The sequence below is a fragment of the Protopterus annectens genome, chromosome 17.part0, assembly GCF_019279795.1.
Source record: "Protopterus annectens isolate FY-2018-M chromosome 17.part0, PAN1.0, whole genome shotgun sequence".
Taxonomy (NCBI): Eukaryota; Metazoa; Chordata; order Ceratodontiformes; family Protopteridae; genus Protopterus; species Protopterus annectens.
Window position 1 is genome coordinate 87,501,930 of NC_056751.1, and position 19,838 is coordinate 87,521,767.

At 40.2% G+C, this 19,838-nt stretch overlaps 1 protein-coding gene across 2 annotated transcripts in view; it reads right to left on the minus strand.

Annotated features, from left to right (window-relative positions):
• POLR1E (RNA polymerase I subunit E) overlaps positions 1-19,838 on the minus strand; it is a 970,793-nt gene that overhangs the window by 298,697 nt on the left and 652,258 nt on the right. For both annotated transcript variants that reach the window (XM_044059632.1, XM_044059633.1), the window contains one exon: positions 4,095-4,228. In XM_044059632.1, coding sequence (XP_043915567.1) covers positions 4,095-4,228 — 134 coding nt within the window. The remainder of the gene's footprint in view (positions 1-4,094; positions 4,229-19,838) is intronic.

Genomic DNA, 19,838 nt, shown 5'->3' on the forward strand with positions numbered 1-19,838 from the left:
GAAACTAAATCACAGTAGCTGGCAGAAGTATACAATGAAGAAAAACTCAGTATAAAAAAACAGAAAGATTTATTAGCATACAAACACATAAGTGCTTTCACGGCTCCAAAAGACCACTTCCTCAGACAATTTCAAATATCAAAGAGAACCTGTTTAAAGTTTAAAAAACACATCACATGACACTCACCAATAAATATTTTTAAAGTAACATATACATTATAAAATACTCACTCATACATATGAAGCAATATATTCAACAAAACATTTAATTAGAAATGTAAAATAAAAAATAAAAAAATGAATAATAATAAATAAATAAAAATCACTAATAATTAGATAATTCTCATCTCATATAGAAATATGATGACAACATAAAACCTTAATTGGCATCATGAAATATGACTGTCATGAAGCACACAAACCCTCTAACAACCATAATAGTCAACAGAATGTAGAAAGAAACAATAGCAGCATGCCTAGTGCTTCAGTCGTCTAGACCTCAGCACAGGTTTGAGGGGGATGTTATCATTAAGGCCCATGGCCTGATGTGCACCCAACCTTAGTATCCATTCCAACTCAACCACCTCTGTGCGATTCACCACATCCCCCCGCGCATACTATTATGTACTACATGTAAAACTTGAAATAGAAAAGAATGGGTCATAACTGTCTGTAATATATGCTTAGCTAAAGCACTGTAGTCATGACCTTTTCAGATGCAATAAAGATGGTCCCTAATTCTCTCTTTAAGACTCCTATTGGTTTTCCCTACATAGAACTTGAAACACCTTTGGCAATGGGCTAAATAAACAACGTTTTTAGTACAACAATCAGCATTCGCCTTGATGGTCCATAAATAACGTGTTTCAGGATGCCTGAAAAATCTCGATTCATCAATGAAGTGACAATAATTACAGTTGTTGCATTTAGATGTACCATCAATGCTCATAGGCCGGGACATCTTCATTCTCTGAAAACACAGCCTTTGTTTCAAGTTCCTCATATTACTTTAAACGAATCTGGGACCATTACTTAAAATATCTAAAAACCTATTGTCTGTCTCCAAAATGTGCCAATTCCCTTTAATAATATTCGTTACCTCATCTATTCCTTTCCCAAAGTGGACCAATAGGGGACACACATGGCTAGTAGTGCGTGCCACTATTGCGGAGTTATTTTCAGCAAAATAGGGTCTACCTCTCCCTTCCCTCTCACTACGAACCTTACAGCAGGCTGCTTCCAATTCTGTTTCACTTTATCCCCTGGACATGAATTCACCTTTAAGCTCATACAAGCTCCTGTCTAAGTGATCTTCACTTGTTAATCTTGATACCCTAAGTGCCTGTCCAGTAACGATGCTACCAAAAATATGGTTGGGATGCATGCTGTCCCTATGTAAATAGGAAGGTCTGTAACATTCCTTCCTATGCATACTGGTACAAAAGCCATCATCCAACTTCCTGATGTTGACATCAGGATAATCAATCAAATGATGTGAGCACAATATGGAAAATTTGTGGAACGAGCTACTACTATTGAAGTACCTCACAACTTCATCTAGATGTCCCTTATCACCTTTCCATGCAATAAACATATCATCGACAAAATGTCGATAGATAATGATGTTCTCATTCCATTTCCCTAAGATGTTCACATGTTCCCATTCGGACATGACCAGGTTTGCACAAGAATTAGCACAGCTTATGCCCATGGCTACACCTGATTTCTGCCAATATCAGTCACCCTGAAACAAGAAAATGTTGTGCTCCAGCACCAACTCAAGTAACAGGCATAATAAGTCACTAAATTCATTAGTAAACAAGCCACTTCTAAGCATAGCTGTTCTTGCCATGGTAATGCCCGCTTCATTGGGAATGCACGTGAAGATTGACACTACATCCAATGTGACAAAATAATCTACATCAGTTATAGAAACTTTACTAAGTTCAAGATACAAGTCCCTCAAAAAATGTTCCGTGTCTTTAAGAATAACCTCACTCAACATCAACACCTTCTTAAGTTGTTTATCTAAAAATATGGATATGGCCTCCGTAAGTCAACCACCTCATGCTACTATCGGCCTGAAATCAGGTTCAAGGGGGTTTTTGTGTATCTTAGGCAACCCATTAATCTGTGGCACCATTGGATATTCAGTCAAGAAATAATCTAAAAGATCGTTGTCCAACACACACAGCCTGTAGCATTCAGTAAGACAATTATCAATTTCCCGTTTCATCACGTCTACAATACTGATATCAACTTTAACATATACATTTATATCAGAGAGCATTGCATTCATTTTATTAACATAGTAATCAGAATCAAGTATAACAATAGGACCCCCCTTGTCAGCAGGTCGAATGGTTATTAGGGGGGTTCATGACCAACTGATCTAAGGCCTTCCATTCCTTCCTGGTCAAATTATTACACTTGTTCACATTAGAGCTATTAATACTTTGCTGAAATTGCTTTTCACAAACCACCAAGAATACATGAAATGCTGGTGGAAAAAAATTGGTGTAAATACACTAGGCTATCGAAACACAATCGAGTCATTGTCACAGTCTCAATTCCAGTATCAGGATTTTTAAACAAGCCTTGTAAAGCTAAATTACGCAAAGAGGTGTAAATTCAACATACAACTCACATGCTCTATCTGTGCGGTAGGAATGAAAGATAAACCCTTCGACAGCACTGAACGTTCATCTGTTGTCAGCACGTGTTGTGAAATATTCCACACTAAGTCATTGACTCCAACCTCCACCTTTTTCAGGGATCGATTGCTGACCAGCTGGTGGATCCTTCCACTTCTGGCCCTTCTGATCATCCTGGCCAAACGAGTTTCTTCTCCCCATACGAAAGGGGAACGGAAGCCCTGGAAAATTTTGTTGATGCTGCTCTACTAGGATCTTCCTATGCAGCACCGGATCAGAGTCTGAAAGTAAACTGACTGCAGGTAAAATTAGTTCCTGTTAATGGCTCCATTGCTGGTGTAGAATACACCGATGTAGAAGGAGGCGGTGAAGTCACGTCCCCTTGCTGCTCCCCATTGGTCCCTGGGTTCACAGTCACACGGTTATTGGTGGATGTCTCCCCAGTTGCACAGGACACAGAGTTCAAACCCTGAGTCGAAACCAATGCACATGCCGGCCGAGATGATGTATCCGTATACTCTGCATTCTGTGCATTCTTACTCTTCACACTATTAATCTGGGAATTCTGCTGCCTCCCAGCTGGTTGGGACGTAGGCCATGCAAACACATGTTGATTAGCAAAGTCTATAACGTCCCAAGTTAACTTCTTCCTTTTCACAGCTAGTAAACGCTTCTCATATATATATTTGAGAGTTTGATTTTTCTTCATTGTATGCTTCTGCCAGCTACTGGGATTTAATTTCTATTGTATTCATTTGGGCTGGATTTTGTTTTTTCTGCAATATATATTTATATAGATATATATATATATATATATATATATATATACACACATATATATAAATACATACCTACACATACACACACACACACACACACATTTTTTTAGATTCCTCACCTGAGTTAACTGTGATAGGCACTGAGAGCCAAGAATGCTTACAGTTTCAATTGGTGGCATCAATTGCAAATGGAGACACTGTATGAAGGGCATTAAAAGAAATCATAAAAAAAAGAGTGATTACATCTTGCTTCACTTTCTGGTGATTACAAATGCATTTGGCATGTTTGGCAAACCACCGTTTTACTCCTTTGTGGCACTGATTATGGACACCGTCTAATATGACTATTTGGAGGAAATTCAGAGTGACCAGTAGGAAAGAAAAGAGGACTGTTAACAAGAGCATGAATTGGAAATGGGTCAAATGGAAGCCACCATAGAAAAGGCATGACTCCCTTAATCAGGTCCTGAAATATGTCAAAAAGTCATGCAAAATAACACTCAACTGTAATTCTGTATGCTAAATATCACTTCATACAGAGGACATTGTGAACAATATCCACACTCACTTAAACTTAAATGTTCATATAACATATTGTACACCAAGTAATCTATATGTAAATGTTTGAATTGTAGTCGACAAATCGATGCTTTTAACTTACATTTTGATTTAATCTGTTTCTGAAAGTTTAATCTAATGAGATTATCCAGATACCACAAGCAACGGGCAATATGATCACGCTGTTTTTCACCCTGCGGCATTGACTTCAGTTTTTCTACAACAAAGCAGGAATACCTACAAAAAGAACAATCAAACAGAGACTAATCAATGTCCACAATACTTGAAATGAGCAATGACCAATTAAAAAACATAGCTTAGCACTGCATTTCCCAATGACTTAAGCTACAAGTTAGTTTTACATCAGGAGTATAAGATCAGAAAATATCTTTACAAAATAAAGACATACAGCACATCCAGTACTCTGTGAATGGGCTCTTCTGCAATGTGTTATGTTTGTGATTTCCTCCTATGAGATCCCCATCTTAGCTAACATTCTTATAATCCCTAGCACTCATGCTCAGGAGAGGACACACCACTTGCTAGCATGTGACACAAGTTGGCACACCACCTAGAAGGGCACATTTTACTCCTGTGCTCCTAGTCTGACCTGGAAAACATAAACACGAACACTGAACCATACCTGCATGTCTGACATTCTAATAAACAAAGACAATAAAGTAAATGGTGAGATAATTGAATATAGGAGGGTTAGCTACTGACTGATATGCAACAGAAATGTACCATATCAGAGGCCATCTGCAGCGAATCACTGCCAGGAGAATCTCAAGTAGTACCCCAAAAACTTCCCAGGGTGACAGAAGTCAGAGAAGATTAGAAGTAAAAAAAGAAGAGTCAGATCTATGGTGTTTGATTAGCAGGTTTAGTGACTAAAGAAGCTGGGAGTTAGCAGCCATTGCTGGCTCACCCTTACCGGTGGGAGAAAGGTGGCTCTGGCTCACCACATACGTGACACCTACTGGTTGCACCTGCATATCTAACAGAGTTTGAGCCTGCTGAGCCTGTGCTGTCAATAGTACTTCTGCACTATGTAAGCCAAGGGGAATTTGCCATGCAGAGGCATACCTCCCTTCAAGAGACGGCAACTGTCGAGCTGCCAAGGGAGTGGTCCTAGACAAAAAAGGTAAGCCACTCCTCAGGACCAGCAAGTGACCTATTCCCTATCACCCAACTCTTTCTAGAGAATGAAGGGTCAACAAATTCCTGAGCACGAAAAAATGGGCCAAAGGGATCTTGACTATCAAGAGAATGTCCAGCCTCCCTCCCCAAATGAACACAATTATGTGAAGTTAGAGCAGCCATCAGGCAGAACTTGAGGGAAATAAAAAAAAAAACAGCAAAAATGAATTTGCGGTGGTAGTTTTCTGAAGAATCAACGTATCAAAGTCAGACTCTTGGAATAATGACTGAGACAGTGATGAATGGAGAAAGGCACCATGAGAATGGCCAAAAGAATAATGAGCTAATCTCGGTTTCATTATGAGACCCGTAACATGTCCATACAAATTTTTTGTATATATATATATATATATATATATATATATATATATATATATATATTTTATTTTCGTACAATATGCATTGCCTTTTTTGTTTCATGTGGGGTTTTATACAATAGAATGTATAATAATATTTTATGTAACCTATACATCAACAAGTTTGCAAATATTTAACATATTAAGCTATATTAGAGATGTCTGAATGTATAGCTCCTGATTATATTGAAGTTGTTTATGAACTTTTATCAATTGGGTTTCAGAAACCTTAAAATGTATGTTGAATTGCTGTTGTTCACGACGATAGTTTATCTATCTTATAGAAACTTATTTGGATACAGCATTTGATCTTGAATGAGGCTGTATATATACAACATATATTTTTTAAACCAAACCAGTTTTACTTTAAATTATCAAGTTAAAAATTTTATAATGATGACTTAATTAACTAATTAATTGATTGCTTGAATGATGAACTTGTATATATATATATATATATATATATATATATATATATATATATATATATAGCTAGTGATTTTATGATGTGATTAGATCTGAAGAAGTGTGCCTTGGGAGTACGCGAAAGCGCTCATCTGTTCTAAAAAACTTGGTCAGTATTTCATCTCATCGTGGTGGTCCATCTCCGGTTTTTTCATACCATGTCCATACACATGGGATATTGCCACACACCGCCCTACTTGCTCATTCTACATCAATGTCTGGTTGCCTGACTGGAATAAGAGAGGCTTTACTCTTAACTTCACATCTAACTTCTAAAAGGCAATCAAGACTTGCCTTAGCTCTAAGCAGGATGAAATGGAACATCTTTACCAAGGAGTTTTCCAGACCCCACAGTGGAGTGGAGCCCACATGTTCTCCCCAAACTTACTGAAAAATCACATATCAAAATCTGCTGTGGGTATTACATAATCTCACACATGGAAAAGTAGTACATTCCAAGTTAAACTTTACAATATGAATTCCACGTTGGAGAGTTCCAAAACAGAAATGTAGGCAGAAAAGTAACATCTGTATTCATGATATTGTGTCTTTCATAGACCAAAAAAGCAACAAACATGCAGTTTGTAAACAATATTAAACAAAGCACTTCAGACCACCTGATAATACTTCAAAAGTCATTACACAACTGTCAACTTGCAATTTAGAAAGACACAAGTCACAAAAATTTGTATTCTCAAGACATGATCTTTTAAACCAATACCATATCTCTGTTGCACCTCCTAGTCTCAAGTGAGATAATCTTTAGTTCTTGTAGTCTCTATTCATACTTTTCCCCCTGCATTCAAAGCAACATTTTGGTGGCTTTCCCAATGGACTTATTCCAGCAACTTGCTGTCACTCTCTTTGGCATCCAGAACTGCACAAAATACTTGAGGTATGACCTGGCATATAGAAAGCATTTTCTCATTGCTCATGAAGTTATTCCTCCAAGAATACATCCCAGCATTATTCTGGCTGCTGCAAATGTCCAATCATACACTGCCAACAAGGGGAGTTACGGATAAACTCTGTAATAAGGCAAGAACTGGAATTTGTAAAAACACACAAGGAGATGTACATACATCTTCCTTGTCATGGGAGAACAGAAAATGCAATCTTCTTCCCCTTGCCCAATTTAATCTCTAGGATGCATCACTTCTAGAAGACTCTGATCAAACAGGACTCTCAAATCCTCAACTCTAGGAGAGGACTGATATACAGTAAAGTCTACCAGCTGTTTTATCCCTCCAGGATATAAAGTTCTGTGAAAGTGATGACTCTATGGCCTACTGCCAGATGCATGTTTTCTCTGTACAAGGTGCAAAAGTTAGTGTCCCTATCCTTTAAGTAAAACAACATCAAATGGATGGTTTGTCAGACTGCAGCAGAGAGGCTATCCCTGTACAGCTCTTTTTTTAAACAAGAAATATTTTTACTGAATTATCACTTATGACAGAAGCATTCATACATTTATACAAATGAAAACAAACTACATTGACATATTTTCAGCTGCAAACACTATACATCACATATAATATTCTATATAGTCATTGTCAATGAAACACTACATAGCTCATTCAATTCCTGCCATCCCTTAAACCTCATTCCTCCTCCAAAACATTACTCTGTATGTACTTTTCCCACAATTCTCATTTTTCCTATGTAATTTACTCCTACCTTTTTCTAAGGATCCCACGTCCAGCTCTTTTATCTTTGCTCATAATTTCTCCTTCTGCAGCTTTCAGGGTAGCAAAAATTAAAGTTATGCAGTCACCATAACTAAGCATCCATGTTGTCGGTTTTCATTCTTCCTTGATGTGTGGCTATCAGATCCAACCTCAGATCTGACTTGGCTGCATACACTAAACTTTCGAATCCAACTCTCGAGTTCCTCCCTCTGCCCATAATGCCCTAGTCAGCTAACAATACCTCAGATCAAGTTTGCTGCCTTATAGAGCCTAAGATACAACAGGAAGAAGGAAAGAACAGCAAAGTTGGGGCTCAAACCTGGAATAAAAGGTTCCATAATATCCACAAGGTCACTCCAGAAAATGAAAGGAAGGGGGAAGGAAGGTGGGGAGTTGAGGTTGAATGAAAATGGACAACACAGATGCATAGTTATGGAATGTACATAACTTTAATATCTGATGTTGTCCTTTTCATTCATTTCTCAACATGTAGGACATGTCTCCAGCTACGTGAATCTTGGGTGGCCCTCATGGAAGGATATTCCTGAGAACTACGGAACTGCTTATGGAGGTCAAATCTAGTTTATAATGAGCAATAAATGTATGAGCATTAGACCAGGTAGTGGCTTTACAAAGGTTGTCAATGGAAATTCTAGACCAAAAAGCGGCAAAGGTTGCCATGGATCTAGTAGAATGTGCTTTAAATGGCTTTGACAGGGAGAGGCTTTGCTAAGTACAGACAAAAGAAATGCAATCAGTAATCCATTTGGCCGGGGTAACTTTAGAAACTGGTGATCATAGGTTGGTACCAGGCTATTGGCCCTAGGGCCTATACAAGCCTAGCCATAGCAATTTCCTGGCCACTTCTTCCCACACTATTTACTTCCCTGGACCCCTGTCTAGCAAGGCGACTGATGTGATCCCCGGGGTGAATTTCCTTTCTCCAATTCAATCATCAAGGTTCCTTTTGAAGAGGGCCAAAGAGGTGCTCTGCTTGACATGTTTGGGCAGTCTATTCCAGAGTCTGGGGAATCTCTGGGTCAAGAAGAACCTATCCCCTCCAGCATGTTTTGTTTATTTTGATGACAAGGTTTAGATCCCTGGAGCATATGGCTCTGAGGGATTGGGATTTCTTTACGTGTAGCATGTCCAACAGCTCTGGGTTTGACATGGCCTTGTATGTTAAGCACCGATTGCCTCTGGGTAGACGATATGCGACGGAGTACAGCTGGAGTTTTTAAGGCGGCCAGCGTAGGACATCTGCTTTAGTCCTGTGATTCTTTCAGTGAGGTATTTCTCCGGCCTTTCCAGTTGTTGCAGATGTCTTCAGAGGTACATACCAAACGGGGCGTTGTATTCTATAATGGGTCTAATGAGGGATGAGTACAATGGGACAATAACCTCCTTTTTCCTGGATGAAAAGCCCTTACTGATGAGGTGTGCCACATAGGATTTCCTGACTGTTGTGTGATGTGGTTATCGAAGGTGAGACCATTGTCCACCTGTGTCCCTAAGTCTCTTATCATACTTTCGGTGTTTAGTGTACTGCCACCTATGTGGTAAATCCCAATCTGTTCTGTGAGAAAGAAACAAACAGCTGTTTCGATTTCCTGAAATGTTTTGTTCTGTACAGACAAAAACGTAGTTGTCTATGTACATTTAAAAGGGTCTATATTACCAGATCGAAAACCCGTTTCAGCAAACACCACAAGACCGACACGTATAGCGCGAACTACTGTAACGGCGAACGTTCAAAACCGCGAAACATGAAATGTTTAAGTGTCATGGCTGGCCCGTCTGCGGTATAGCTCCATAAGGTAAGTGTGTTATAGTTAGGGTTAGGGTGCGGGTTAAGGTAAGTGCATAGATAGGTATTGTATGTAAGGTTTAGTGTAGAGTTAGAAGTAGGGTTTTGTTAAGTGTGTGTGTGTGGATTATTTGTTTTGTTTGGGTATATGTCTGTAGGGTAAGTGTGTGATAGCTACGGACCTTAGGGTTAGGGTGTGGGTTAAGGTAAGTGCATAGATAGTAATGTATGTAAGGTTTAGTGTAGGGTTAGAAGTAGGGTTTGGTTAGTGTATGTATGTGTTTTATTTATTATGTTTGGGTATGTAGCTCGCGATGGTGTTGGCCGACTATGACGGTTCGAGATTTGAAAATTCGCGGTTTAGGGGATTCGGCATATTTGCGGTTCGCACTATACGTGTCGGTCTTGTGGTGTTCGCTGAAATAGGTTTTTGATCTGGTAATATAGACCCCATTTAAAAGATGTAGTATGTACTCTCGCTTATTTGAAAAATTAGAGAAAGGCAAATGAACTGTTTGATTAATATTCAATTCAGATGCTACCTTTGCTAAGGAGGGTGGACTGGTTCATAAAGTAACTTTGTCTTTGTAAAAAACAATGTAAGGGGATTTGGAAGATAGACCCTGGAGTTCAGAAATTCACCTTGCAAATGTAATACCAACCAGAAATGCTGTTTTCTAAGACAAAATGTTTAAATCTGATTTGGCTGATGGTTCAAAGGGTTGCTGACTCAATCTTTGGAGAATGACTGTTAAATTCCAGAAGGTGACGGGTCTTTCAATGGAGGTCTAAGTAAGAGAGTACCTTTTAGAAAAGCCTTGCACAATCTGGAAGAAGATAAAGCGTAAGCTTTTTCTCCAGACTGAAAATTAGATATAGGTCCTAATTGTACTTTGTAAAAAAATAGTATCTTCTTGAAAAATAGATGCTAAAAATTCTACAACTGAAGATACAGTAGTAGTGAAATAGTCAATTTCATTCTGAAGAGCTCAGATTGAGAATCTTTTACATTTACTCCTGTAGATCTTTGTTGTAGAAGCTTTCTGGGAAGACAGAAGTATTTATTGGACTGGGGGAGAAAGCCTGGTCTGTCTAACTATTAATGGAACTGGAGAAACCATGCGGTCAGTTTGACACCTGAAATTTTGGGATGCTTCACCCCGGAAGGATGCGACAGAAGGTCTGGAGTTGGGTCCAGTATCCATGGAGGATATTGAAGATGAGACCAAAGGAAGGGGAACCACATTTGGAGAGGCCAAAAGGGGGCAATGAGGGTATCTGAGCTCTTCAACTAAAGTGCCTTCTGTAAGAATTATGGAATCAGAGGTATCGAGGGATAAGCATAAAGGACAGTGGAAGACCAACGTGGACTAGAGCATCTTTCACTGACTCCTCCAACGGGGGATTAGGTTAAAAAACCTGCTGCACTTGTGGGGAGATTATAGCAAAGTTGGCCCTAATGATGGAAAATCCTCTCAGCCTCTGACTAAGACACCACTTGTGAGGCATCAGAAAGGACCTGCTGAGTTGTTCTGGTAGTACATTGGATTTCCCCAGTATGTGTGTTGCCATAAGAAAGCAATTGGAGGAAATTGCTCACTGCCACACTTTCACTCCTTCTCAACAAAGAGGGTTAAGATTAGGTCCCCCTCCGCTTTTGTTGATGGACCAGACCACAGACATGTCGTCGGTTTGTAACTCAATAGTCCCTAGAGGAAGAACATCTTGAAATGCCTGTAATGCTAGTGGGATTGCTTTTATCTGTAGGACATTGATGTGCACAATAGTCTCTTGGGGGGACTGCGTGCCTTGGACCATCCATACCTAGAAATAAACCCCACCCCAAATGGGAGGTGTCCATGGTTGTTGTGGCTACTGGAGGGGACGGAATGAAGGGACAGCCTAGGTAAATGTCATCCAATTGAATCCACCAATGAAGATGATCCTTGCAGACTCGAGTGAGTGTGACTGGGAAGGACAGAGGATGATGCAGAACAGTCCAATGAACAGCTAGAGTCCACTGGAGAACACGAATAGAGAAAATGGCCATTAGAACTAAACTTATGGCTGCTGCCACCAAACCTAGAGCATGAAGGATAAGCGTGGCTGGAGGAGAAAGGTGAACAAGAATTTGCTGTACCTGAAACTTCATTGTGTCCACATTATGTTTAGGAAGGGAGGCTTATCTGACTTATTGTGTTCAACTGGGCACCTATGAATCCAGGCTCAGTACAGGTTGTAGATGAGATTTGGAGGTGATGACTGAAAAGCTTAAGTCGCAGACAAAGTTGGAGAAAATAGTACCTGGACTGTTATAAGAGATGCCTGGTTGGTGCAGTGAGGAGCCAGTTGTCTAGATATGGAAACACTCAGAATCACAGTAAGCTCAGGTGAGATGCTACCATTGCCATACACTTGCTAAACACCATGGGGGCTGTGATGAGACCAAAGGGCAGGGCTCTGAACTGACAGTGATTGTCTCCCAGCTGAAAGCACAGAAATCTTCGGGATCATCTGTTCATCTTGATGTGATAGTACATATTCTGAAGGTTGAATGAGTACATCTATATTCTGAAGGTTGAATGAGCACATCTAATCATCCATGTGTAAAAAGGGCAGAATGGACTGAATCGTGACCATTCGGAACTCTGACTTCTTCACAAACTGGTTCAGGTTGCTTAGATCCAAAATTGGTCTTGGGTCCCCTGTCTTTGGCACTAAAAATAACCTTAAGTCCCGAATCCTTTTTGGTTTGGTGGGATCTCCTAGATGACTCTTTTGTATAGCAGCTTTTGAATCTCCTGAGCTGCAGCTCTGACTGGGTGGGATGTCGGGAAGCTTTCTTCTTCTGTTTTGGGAAATCTGGAAAAATAGTATGAAATAACTTCTGGGTATTATTTTTTGCACCAAAGAATTTTTTGTTATAGAATTCCAGGTGTCTGGGTGCAAAGACAACTGCCCCCCCAACTGCTTCCGGAGGTGGGTAGTCGTGCAATCCTTCAATAGCACTAGAAGGGTTTATCTGAAAAGGAATCTTGGAAATCCTGATTTTGCGTGCCTCCTCTGCGTGAGGACACAGTCCTCCATTTGAACTGCCCCCACTACCTCTGGAGGAGTTGTCCCCGCATGAATCCTGGAAAGATCCCAGGGACTTACAGAACCACATTTTCTTGCCTCCTCTTTGATTCTGGGGAAAAAAAGATTGTTGAGGGGTAGAAAAGCATACTCATACAGCAGACAGAGTCTTTCCATCCTGTTCACACTGGGAAAGTACTTCTTTCACTGTACTGCCAAACAATGACATTACAAAGGGGGCACTGATGAAAGAAGACTTGAAAGGCTCCGCAAAGTCGCAAAACTGCACGTCTGCTAATGGCTATGCCTCAACCAGCAGCCAGTGAGGTAGCCTCTGCAGCATGGGATATTAACCTCAAGAAATCACTGGAAATGGATAATAGAGTGGTCAGCTGTGAGGATGATCTCATGTAGTCCTCCACACACACAAACTCTGAAAAGGGTTTGAAGAGTTCCCTTGGTCAAATCCTGCTGTAATCTTGTGAAGTGCGATAAGTAATTCAGGGACCTCAAGGCAAAGGTTGCTGAAGCAAATATGCACTTTCTAAACCTGTCCAATGCCCTGGACTCTCTATTAGGGGGATGGACTGTTGAGCTCTGCTCCACTAGCTCCTTTTTAGTGGATGCTGCCACAACTATAGCATCAACAGTGGCTCTCTTAATCCAATGGGATCTGTCCTTTGGTGGTGCAAAAATTTTATCTGGGCATCAGGGAACTGGTTCAACAGAATCCAGCTGCTTCCATGCCCAGAAAGAGATTAAATTGATAAGCTAATCCACTGGGGGGATTGGTCACCCAAGACATAGATGGGCTGGACCCAAAAGTTTCCAGAAAAATTGACTCCACTGAGGAGGGAGTATCTGACCATCCACCTTTTTGTTTAAGAATTTCCAAGATGTCTCCAAATGAGATATCATCCAGTGGAGATCTGGGGGACCCTTCCCAGTCATCGAAGTCAGTATCTTCGGTGAAAGATTCCATGGGCAAATCTAGGTGTCTCCTTTTGCACATTCTCATTCAGAGAACCTCTTCAGTGGGATGCTCCAGACAGGTATTCGAAGAGAGGGGAAGTTCCTCAATGGGGACTCCTTGGATGCTACATGGTACCGCTTGTCCCTGTGGAGTAGGCCTGATAGCATCAGAACTTGGACCCGAAGGGGAAAGGGCTGTGGGATCCAAGGACGAAACAGTAATCGAATCTCTCAGTCGAGAGAAAGCCCTCTCTACTACTTAGAAGGCAGATGACTGGGAGAACCTGTGGCTAGCCGAACAGGAGACAAAACCTCCAAATCTAGCAAGTCCTGACCTTGCCCGGATCCGTGCCTTGAGGAAAGGAGTCAGACCCAAGCTGTTCAATACCGAAGCTCAGAGGGGCAAGGAAGGCTCTGATAATATTGGACCAAAACCCAATCCCCCCCCGGATCTGGTGCCAATGCTTCAGCTTTGAGACTCGTCCCGATCCAAAGGGACCAAAATGGAACTAGTCAGGAAGGCCATATGAGTCAAAGACATAGCTGTCTTTGGATCAGACACAGACATTGTCTGGGCTCTCAGATCAAAGGGCTCCAGAACTGTGGGACGGATCTGAGAAGGGGATACCACTACATGAAAAGTGGACTGGTGACTTGTGGATCTGCTGGGAGATGGAGATGGAATAACCCCCATCTGAATCTGAGCTCTGAGGAATTTCCTCATCACCCTACCCAAATTGCTTCTGCCAGACTTCTGGAGGACTTAATGGCAGAGATGGTTGATTAGATCACAGACTTTCTCCTCAGTGTCCCCTGGAGAAAAAGGAGAAACCATTTGAGGAATAACAGTCGGATCCAAGAATGTGGGATCACAGTGCATTTTCTTAGGATCCAATGAAGTCAGATCTGAAGTCTTCTGAATTTTTTGAGGAGGCTCCAATGAAGACGGAGCCAAAGTAGTAGCCTTCGGAGAATGGGTGGGGGATCATTTGCAGGACTCCTCCGACTCCGAAGAGGATTTCACAGATTTACCAAGGGTTTGAGCCCCTGAAAAGGAAGAGGAGGAAGAGGGCAGCAGCAAACTCTTACGTACCAACTTATTACATAAGTCACTAAGTGCTCTTGAATTAAATGCAGCACAAATGAAGCAGTCAGTGTTGAGTTGTGATGCTCCAAGGCAGCAGACACACTACCTGTGAATCACTATTGGGAATCTTATGCCCACAGGAAGTGCACTTTCTAAAGCCTATTGTTTCTTCTGCCATATTGAGAGCAGGACTTTAAAGGCCGTAAAGAAAGCAGAACAAAAGGTAAAGGAAGAACATTTTTTTTTTAATATATAGATAGTGGACTACCAACAATGGCAGAAAGACTACCCTGTAAAGGGTAGAAAGTTTAAAAATAAGAAAAAAGACAGGTACAGGCTATGGTACATTAGAAGCTACCAAATGGTAGAAAAAAGTTACAGAGGGAATAATCAGGAGAAAATCTCATGTATATAATAAATAGGAGAGGGAAGAGATAAATGGAGTATAAAAGAATAAAGAAAGGTGATTACTCACAAAAAACTGCAAACACTAGCTGAAGTAGCTCTCAGTGAGGGATCCACATCTGTGTGAGATGGTGGCAAATGAGATCTGAGGTAATGTTAGCTGACTGGGGCATTACAGATACAGGGAGGAGCTTGAGAGTTGGATTCGAAAGTCTAGTGTATGCGGCCAAGTCGAATCAGAGGTTGAATCTGATATCCACACGTTCTGGAACAAATGAAAAGGACAACATGACAGCAATACTTGTAGTCTGAGATAGTTGAATGGAGCTTCCTCTGCAGGGGACAGCCTATTTATTCTAAACTGCAGAGGTGCTGAGATAGGCTCCCCAGGCTGTTAGCAATGCATTAGTTGTAAGAACCTGCTGCAAGAAGTGTAGAACCACATTAAGACTGAGGGTCATACTCTGTCATACAAAAACCTGGCAAAAACAGTGTGACACTAGCAGAAGGTAACAGAATAACTGCTGTTGCAGTCAATCACATTCTTGTTTCTGGCAGTTAGCACACAGGATAAAGGCTTTGAGCTGTTAAAGAGCTGCTTACTGTAGCTAAGGGTATATGATTCAATTTCTTCCATCTTCATTCGCCTACTGTGGGGTTCTAAGCAAGTCACTTAACCAGGCAGTGCTCCTGGGTCACCCCTGAAAAGGGGTACTTGTGTCCAGTGGGTTTACGTGGTCAGCAAATATATATATATTAAAAAAGGGGAGAAAAAACTAGTTGTAAGAATGGCAATGTAAAGGTCATGGTCATCATTAAGCTCAAAACCTATAGGAGAGACTGGGCTGGGACCTAAACCCACCTCTGCATCCTTAAACAGCCTGTCAAAATCATGACTTCCTTTGCCTTCTCTATGGGTAGGAATGATCAATGCTGAAGAGTATTAAACTCTGTACATCTGAAAGTTATCACAGAGGTCGTTGTCCAGTTTATGAAAGCCCCTCTAGGACAAGCATAAAGGTAGGCATCTAAAGCCAAGGATGCTGATATTCCCAAGGAATCTCTTCACAGGGCCAGCAATGGTGTTTCATCTGTTCAGTGGAATAAACATGGGAGATTTTTCTCCTGCTAGATCTTCATAAACTTGACTACAATCCTAGTAAACACACTAATTAGAAAAGAGAGAAACTAGTGGGCAGCACCTTCTACTGAAACAGATGCTTGTCTAAACTGAAAGAATATGATGACAGGACTTCAGATACTGATGTACCAAAATACACCCATGAAGTCCAGCAACACATCCAGGTGCCCTGTGACAGCACAGGCATGACGTGAAAGGACTGTCATCATCCAGAATATGGCATACCACATGTACCCACTGAGCTTGAATCCTTGATAGGGAAAGACTCCAGTTCCCTTCCGAACTAGCAAGAGGTGGCCTCCTTCCAAGTTTTGAACAGTCTCTAAAGCTTCACAAAAAGTAAATGACAGACCTGTCATGAGGCATCTATGCAAACTACTCAGTCACTAAGTACAGCTCTTTCTGGGAAAGAGATAAGAATTTTAAAGTATGGCTATCAATGACATCATCAGCAATCCATTGGTTCTTTCTGATGGTTCTCCAGGTTAGTGCAAAAATCTGAGATCTTGCACCCCAACACAAGCAGCCCTCAGGAGTATTAAGGATTACAACTACTAGGCTGGTAGACATGACATACATGACTTGAATGAAACTGCCACAAAGAGATGACTGACATTTTAGGGGCCCCATCAATCTGTAAGGGGGAATATATTCTTCCTGGGCAACTGCCCTGGGCTGCAAGTAGCAGCAAGGGCTAGATGCACTGTAAAGATCCCCCTAAAAGTGTCAAACACTTTTCTTCAAGAGGTCTTCCAACAAAACCTGAGAGATCTTTCCAAAGATTATATTCTCCAAAACTGACATCCCTGCCTACTTGCCTGCATTCAGCTATATAGAAGAACCTCATCAATGCCACAATATGTAGGTATATATCACAGGCTGGCTTCAAAACCACAGTGCACGCACAGTCAAAATTAAAGCTCTTCATATGAGAGGTTACTTTAAGAACTACAATATCTTAACCAACCTCTTCCTTGATTTCAGGAAGAGTACAAACATTTTCCAATGCTCTGTCTAACAAGGAAAACTACAACCTGGAGAAGAGAAAGGGACACCTGAGGGATGTAAGCCTAATATGGCAGAAGAAAAACTTCTTGCCATTACTGGAGTGCTAGATCCATGGGTGTCATAAACCAAGTTTCCTCCGTTTTACTCAAATACTGAGATGTTAGTGGGGGCTGGAGGTAACAGAATATCACGTTAGTCTGTGGAGAATTTAATCAGTCTGAAGACATCTCCAAAGAAGGAATCATTGGAGTTGCGATAGGAAGGACAGGAATCTCTTGTCATTGTCTCTGTGACCAATAAGATATTTAAGCCTTCAGAGTCCTCTTCTCAGGAGAGAGAGTGCATGGAAGATCCCCCTTAATTATCTTTCCAGGATGGGAAGGGGGACACATGCTTGTTAGACAGAATTAAAACTAAATAAGTAACAAGTACTACAGGTCAGACAAAGTGGTACTGGTGTTGTGCAATGCACTTACTACAAGTTGGGTGGGAACAACAGAGGTTAGTGCAGGTCCTGGTGCTATTTTGTGATGGTGAGCGCACACACAGATACATATCCTTGCAGATATCTAACAACTGTCTACAGCATAGTGCATGGGCCAGTCTTGCACACCCTAGTGGCATTGGAGAACCCTATGGCCCTTGCTCAACTAGAAGAGAGCAGTCTGATCTGACAGCTACCTGAGCATGTTCAGGGGCATTCAATGAATCACTGCACATGTGCAGACTAGTCCCGTGAAAGCTTCATCCACTCAGTAGTGTAGCAGTCAGTCTGAAACCTTTGAGCAGATTCCCACAGATGGTTACTGGGGAAATTAGTACTTATTTATCATCCATCTAGATGCAGGTTGGTCGAGAGTTTGATCTCTCACTATCGACAGTTGGTAACACGCTCAGACCAAAGGTTATCTTGTGGCTTCCTACTACATTTGGTATATAGGACAGACTTTAACACTAAAAAATGACCTACTACTACCTTTTAGAGGCTTGACTGACATGTTTGATCATTAACTTATCTGCGTTGCTCTATCGTGTTTAGGCAAGATTAAGTCCAGTGTTCTTTGCTCTCATTGATATACTGTTTGTATTAGATACAATAGTTATAAATTAATATTTTTCTAATTTAATGTATCATTTTAGGTATGTTGGGCATGTTTACATATTGTTAGGATGTATTGTATATTTTTATTATTTTTATTCTTTTTAAAGGTCTTTTACTTGGCTGCTATCTATATTTGATGGGTTGCCCTTTAATTTCTTGGCTAGGAAGTGATGTCATTGTGACACCCCTTAGTTTGATTTTACTTGTATAGTAACCTGTCTTGGCGCCAAAGATTGTTTGTGTCTATTCTGAGGAAGCTGCCACTCTTATTGACAGCGAAAACGCTTTTATTTTGATTAATAAAGTTGCGTTCAGTTTTATCTACGTTGTCTGTCAGCATTCATTTGGTTGCAGGAGATTTCCTGGAAGTACTGTTTTTCTGCTCACTTGCCGTTCTTGTTTTTTTAGGCTTCCTACTACAGTTCAAGTCCTTTAAATGTGTTATACAAGAAAGAAAATGAAAGTGTGAATTGTACATAAAGACAGTGATTCTTGAATCTCTCTGTAATGCCATTTTCCCCTGGGGGGAGAGTTGCACCCCTTGCATCCCTACAACTTACATACACTAAATGTAAAAGTCCTGTATCTCAGAATAAAGGGAATACTTTTGTCTACTCACACTTTTAGTCTTACTGTTTTGAAGATTCCTGTGCACTGTCCTTCAGATAAGTTGTTAAACTGAGGCCCCATCTGCTTGACTTGGTGGTAGCTCAGTTGGATGTAATAAATGTTTTTATGTTATATACATATATATTACAACTTCAAGCAATTTAAACTATTCATTTCATGTTTCTACACATCACACTATTGCTCATATTTACGTGTTTTTTTTTTTTTTTTACTTCGGCCCCCTCACTCCTTTTCCCATAACCATAATCTAATCTTTTTTTAATATTAATGATAATGTCCGGTTTCTACTAAACATAATTTCATTAACCCTTTCTCATATTTACGTGTTTTTTTTTACTTCGACCCTCCCCCCACTCCTTTTCCCATAACCATAATCTAATCTTTTTTTAATATTAATGATAATGTCCGGTTTCTACTAAACATAATTTCATTAACCCTTTCATACCATAATATCCAATAAAGCACTTTTTTCATCCATATCTATTTTTTTTAATTAAATACTCACAGTAACCATTTTCAATTACGTCCACATTTATACTGTCATGCACTTTTTTATCCATATCTAATTTTGTTTTTTAAATTATATTCTCATAGAAACCATATTCAGTTATGTCACTGTTCTTAAAATTCCCCCCAAATATTCTGTATACAATTTATTCCATATTTTTTAACTCTCACGTTTTAAAACAACATGTTCTATTTTTTCTTCATCACTATGCAAACATATTCTTTCACTTTTCTTTTTGTAAGGCACATGCGCTTTTACTGGTAATTTTCTTATTCCCAATCCCCATAAAAATCTTGAAATTCAATACTGTGGCTACATTTCTTTATTTCTTAAATTGTTTTTATCTTTTCTTCTGTAATATTTTCTCATGAATTAACACAATAACATTGTCTAATATTTTTAT